The sequence below is a fragment of the Gavialis gangeticus genome, unplaced genomic scaffold, assembly GCF_001723915.1.
Source record: "Gavialis gangeticus isolate Ggan-Ray unplaced genomic scaffold, GavGan_comp1, whole genome shotgun sequence".
In the NCBI taxonomy this organism is placed as follows: Eukaryota; Metazoa; Chordata; order Crocodylia; family Gavialidae; genus Gavialis; species Gavialis gangeticus.
The window spans coordinates 1,396,091-1,401,083 of NW_017728973.1; the positions used below are offsets into that span (position 1 = coordinate 1,396,091).

A 4,993-nucleotide genomic window follows, 5' to 3' on the forward strand; every position below is an offset into this window, starting at 1 on the left:
CCTCCCTGACCCTGGGCCTCAGGCCTGGGATCCCCTCTTTGACACAACCTTGTTCCTCTCACCCCTGGTTAAGCAAGCAAACCTGAGAGGAGCCAGGGCAGCATGGTTCACCCAACACGCTGATGCAAGGGTGCCACGGGGGCAGGAACACGGAGGCACACAAATTCCTTGTGAACTTTTCATGCCAAAGACAGACCTGACAAGGACCCCCAAGCAAGAAAGCCCCTGGCAGGGCACTGCCAGCCTGATCATCCCCAACATGGGAGCAGCTTCTGGACACAGACTTGCCTTGGCAGGGTGGGATGCCCAAGAGAGGTCACATGTGGCCTTCTCAGGCACTCACCCACTGCCACACTCCCCGTCCCCATCCAGGACCCCGATGCTCACCGCACCCCCTGCGCACACCCCCACCCCCACGGAACAGAGCAGCTAGGGATCCAGGGTGAATCTGGATCTACGTAACAGTGACAGAAAATGGGATTTAAGGAGCGCCACCCTCCTCACCTCCCTCAGGTCTCTTGCCAAATCTGAAGGGGCTTGTTGGGGCACAGGCAACGATCCAGACTCCAGAGGGAGCCAGTGGGATGCCAAAGACACGCGTGGTGCACTAGGGAACAGCCATGAGAGCAGGAGCTTGCAGAAGCAGAAAGCCAAAGCTGGGCCTCAAAGGAACGTACAGGAAAACCATGCGACAAATCCACTGCCTTTTGTACAAGGGGATAAAACACCAGAGAGCCTCGTGCAGCCCTGGGGCACTGCAGACGGTTCAGAGCAAACCCTTGGGAAAGGACACCCCAGCCCTCACATACCACTGGCTCTGGCACAGAGACATGAACACGAGGCTGCTCTCAGGAGGGCTGCATCCCCGTGTCATCCCCAAGGCCGTGGCTGCCAGGTGGGGCTGTCACAGGGTGTGGGGGGAGGTACCCCCAGGTCACGACTGGGCGTGAGGGATCCACTGATGGTCCATTGGCCGCCGTAGAAGCTCCTCGACATGCCTTGCTACGTCCATCGTGTCGTCCAGGTCAAAGTCCCCTTCAGGGTCCAGCACGGCCTCGGGGCTGGCAAAGGAGGACACCATGAGAGTCAGGGTCAGACAGGCAGCGATGTTCTCCTGCTAAACACCCTCTTGATCGCCAAATTGGGGATCGGGGAGGAATTTCTCCCCTGGGTCAGACTGGCACAGACCACAGATGTTTTTTGGCCTTCCTCTGTACCTGTCAGACAGTCTTTTTCCTAAAATCTTCTGTCACAGCAGCGGCAGTGCCCTTGTCTCCCCTACTTTCAGTTGTGGCATTTTATACGCAGGGTGTTTGGGGCACTGTGCCTGGTAGCTGAGCCTGAAGGTCTGAAGTAGTGATCGTATGGATACCTTGGGTTAACTATGGCATGGGAACGTAGGGGACTGGACTCGATAGCCCAGGAGTCCCCTTCCAGTCCTATGTACCCCAGCCCCCACTAGCATAGGTAGGCCCTGACCCCACACCTCCTGCTGGCCTGTGGTGGCACTTACTTCTGCGTGTACATGTTGTAATGGGTCTGGGAGCCCACGGCAGGAGATGGTGCTTGATCCATGTAAGTGGCTGACCCAGGGGTTGAGTCCCCAGATGCGGTGGCAAACCTGGAACAGATGAGAGGTGATGTGGGGACTCGGTACTGCAGGAAGGCCTGACCAGGAGCTGCCCCAGACCCAGCAGCTCCGCCCTGGCTGGACTAGACGCTCCCGTCTTGCCAGCTTCGGTTCTGACTCCCTTTTTGCCACCTCAGTGCTACTGCCCGGGTTGTTTATCAGGCAGGCTCTGTCTAGGAAGGACATCCACTGGAGTCCTTTTCCTGTGTCACAACTGTGCTGTTTGTCCTGGGAACAAGGTCTGAGCATGTAGCCACAGTCACAAGGCTTTATCCCCTCCAACCATGGACTGACAGAAATCACAGCAGGAGGGGGCACAAGCAGCACCTGTATTGTCCTTGAGCTTATTCTGTTCACATCTGCCCACCCAGTATTCAGTTTGCCCACTCACTGCACCCGACAGGGCAAGATAGTTACTGGGGCTGTTTTTAAGCATCCTGGTAGGGCCCTCTCATTTCTGCTGCCCAAGCTGGACTCCACCCAGACATAGCAGGTGTTTCATGAACCACCTCTACCTGTAGTGTGGTCGACCAGGCAGGGCTGCGCACTGCCTCTGCAGACCTCGAGTGCTGGCTGCCTCGGTGTCTGCTCTCCCCAGCTTAAGCCCCCAGGGCACCCCACTTCTTGGGCAGCCCTGCTGGGTCTGCAACATTCAACCCCCAGCTACGCTAGAGGCTGGGAACCAGACTCGAGGCCTGCACAGCAGTGCACTTGCTTAGCATGGAGAATCAGGGAAGGGACAGGAGAAGAAAATCTGCTAAGGGCCTTGTGGGACACCGACAGATGTACTCACTCTGGCACCACTTGTTTGATCTGTGGCTTCACGTATCCATCCACAGCTTTAGCTGCAGGTGAAGGGAGAGAGAGAGAGGAGGCAAGACTGAGGCATGGAGATACCAGAGCACATTGCAAACACAAGCTGGGAGTGGCGGCATCCCCAGGCCAGCAGCAGCAGCAGCAAATTGGGCCTACCATAACCATCACCTTGTGCCTACCAGGGCTGTTAGTCTGGGGCATTTCCACACCACACAGCAGGAAGCCACTGAGAAGAACAGGAGAGCAAGAATGAACCCAACCCCCAGCGGGCACAAAGCAACATAAGCTTCCTCGAGTCTCGCACACAAGCCAGCATACCCAAAGAATGTGAGGGAAGCAAACTGAACCACGGGGGACAGAGCTACCTGGCGTGGACTCACAGGGAACCGGCGTGTAGTACTTGGAGAAGACCTCGTCCTTGGGCCGGTCAGGGAACACGTAGATGAGGTAACTGAGGTCTCCCAGGCGGTCAGCCAGTGAGCGGATGGAGAAGTCTCTGGTTGTGAAGGGCATCAGGTTCCAAAACATCCGTTCAGCTGGAAATGCAAAGGGAGGGAAACAGGACAGTGAAAACCAGAACTCCCAAGTTTCCTCTGTGCCACGGCGCATCTGAAGGGGTCAGGACACTCTCACTCGTCTCCTGTGCTCAAACCAGGGGAGGCAGGTTCAAGAGACTGGCTTCACAATACAGAGATTCCTACAGGGCAATTAAGAGGCAGTTCTCCTTCACACCCAGCTCTCTCAGCTTCTGTGTGGCACCCGAGTCCCATCGTCAGGCTTTTCCCCACTCCCCAAGAGCCACCAACTTCCTGGCTTGTGTAACCATATGCTGAGGCCCCTATGCCATCAACTGACTCCACGAGCTGGGCCTTGAAAAACAGCACCAAACAAGGCAGGCTCTCAGGACAAAGATCACAAGAACTGGCCACTCTGCGGTGCTGAGGCAAGTTTGTAATGGCTGTGAATATCTGTCTCGAGGATGTCTTCCGAAGTATCAGCTTAATGAAAAGAGCTTTTCTCTCTTTGCAACATGCGCCCTGTCACAGGCCAGCACCATCAGCCCCAATGAAAAAGGAAACTGAGATCAGTCTGCCCTTGTCCTTCCTGAACAAGGAGGAGTCTTGAAGTTCTTTCAGGTTTGCTGCGGAGCGGCACTAGTGATGCTAAAAAGAGACTGCTTTGAATCATGGAGAAGTAGGGTTGGGGGGGACACCTCCGGGGTCATCTAGTCCAACCCTCTACCTGAGCCAGGATCAGCCCTACCCAAAATCATAGAGAAGTACATTTGTCTTTTAACTTAAACCTCCTTGCAGCCCGGTTCTCATGAACAAAATACCACATAAGAGACTTACTGGCATAGAAATCACATTGGCCAATGCATACCCAAGGAACCACCCTGGGGTTAAGACATGAGGGAAGAATCGCTGTAAAGGTGAAGAATGCAGCTATTCAAGCAACCCAAATTAGACTACAAAGAAAAGCAGACATGCTGCTCATTTTGAGCTCATATACAGGCATCCTGGGTACGGGGCATGCCAGAAAGGGAGCCTGGTTCGGTTAGAACAGCCCTACCCGCTTCACGTCGGGCGTGATGCTGGCCTAAGCGACGCATCTCCTTACAGAGACAGGAAGAGCTGTAGGCACTACGAAGCCCTGATGTCCACAAGGGGGCTTGCTCTGCGCTGATCAGACCAGGGAGAGTCAGCGCTGATGTGCAGGAACAGAGCAGGGGAGGCTCAGCCAGCCCAGTGAGAGGGTTTGCTCCGTATCCAGGCAGGAGCTCTCCCCTCTCCAACCTTGGAGGCGGGAGTTACATCAGGCAAGTGTCTGTCTCCATGACCTCCAGAGAGCAAACTCACGGGAGTCAAACTTCCAAGCAATGGTGATGCCGCCGATCTCTGAGTCACTGAATCGCAGCAGGAAGGTCCCATCCGGCTTGTTGATGAGCAGGTCATGCGCTTGCTGCTTATTGACAAAGCCCAGAATGGCTCTAGGAGGAGGCAGAGAAGGGAACCAGTAAGGGGCTGGGGCCTGCAGTGTGCCTCGGAAATGGGCTCTGCCAGGCTGTACCAGCCACCTTGGAAAGCAGGATTCTCACCCATCGTTCCAATGGGGCTTCAAATGCTTCTTCAGCACCTCCATAACCCCATCAAACCACTGCCAGAAGGTGTAATTCTGTTCAGGCAGGTATTCCTGTTTTAATTAATAGAAAAAAATCTCATAAACCCCTCCACCCAGCAAGTCACATGAGCATTTCTCTCTCCCACCAATTCCCTGTTTAATGGCAGCTGCATCTAGCACCATCCCAGTTCCCATTGTCTGGCATCTACCTGGATTGCTGCGGAGGTGGCGAGGCTGAAACCCAGTGTGCTGCATAGGAAGGACGCTTTGCAAAATATGCCTGAGCACTGTATCACCTCCTCCCCTCAACCCTACAGGGCACCAAGGAACATCTGGGCACAGCAAACCAGTAGCCAAGCCAGGTGGCATGTCCCAGATCCAAGCCCTGTGCTCAGACCAGTCAGCCCTGCCATGTATTTCCATTAC

At 55.1% G+C, this 4,993-nt stretch overlaps 1 protein-coding gene across 2 annotated transcripts; it reads right to left on the minus strand.

Moving 5' to 3' along the window:
- Positions 1–6: 6 nt before the first annotated feature.
- On the minus strand, positions 7–4,639 carry LOC109289741 (signal transducer and activator of transcription 5B-like). 2 transcript variants are annotated; one of them, XM_019505952.1, is made up of 6 exons: positions 4,545–4,639; positions 4,306–4,436; positions 2,827–2,982; positions 2,424–2,475; positions 1,514–1,621; positions 7–1,061 (listed from the first exon to the last, which is right to left on the minus strand). In XM_019505952.1, the coding sequence occupies exons 1-6, from the start codon at positions 4,586–4,588 to the stop codon at positions 935–937; spliced, it is 618 nt and encodes a 205-aa protein (XP_019361497.1). In that variant the 5' UTR covers positions 4,589–4,639; the 3' UTR covers positions 7–934. The 2 variants fall into 2 exon arrangements, with proteins under 2 accessions (XP_019361497.1, XP_019361489.1); XM_019505944.1 differs by having other exon boundaries at positions 2,812–2,982.
- Positions 4,640–4,993: the final 354 nt, after the last annotated feature.

What these genes read in the sequence shown, in the direction of transcription:
- LOC109289741 (XM_019505944.1), bottom strand. Translation starts at nt 4,588, where the DNA reads ATGGAGGTGCTGAAGAAGCATTTGAAGCCCCATTGGAACGATGG. An exon ending in AAGCCCCATTGGAACGATGG is followed by an intron (nt 4,437 to 4,544) that starts GTGAGAATCCTG and finishes GCCTCCTCCTAG; the next exon opens with AGCCATTCTGGGCTTTGTCA. An exon ending in TGCTTGGAAGTTTGACTCCC is followed by an intron (nt 2,983 to 4,305) that starts GTGAGTTTGCTC and finishes TTGCATTTCCAG; the next exon opens with CTGAACGGATGTTTTGGAAC.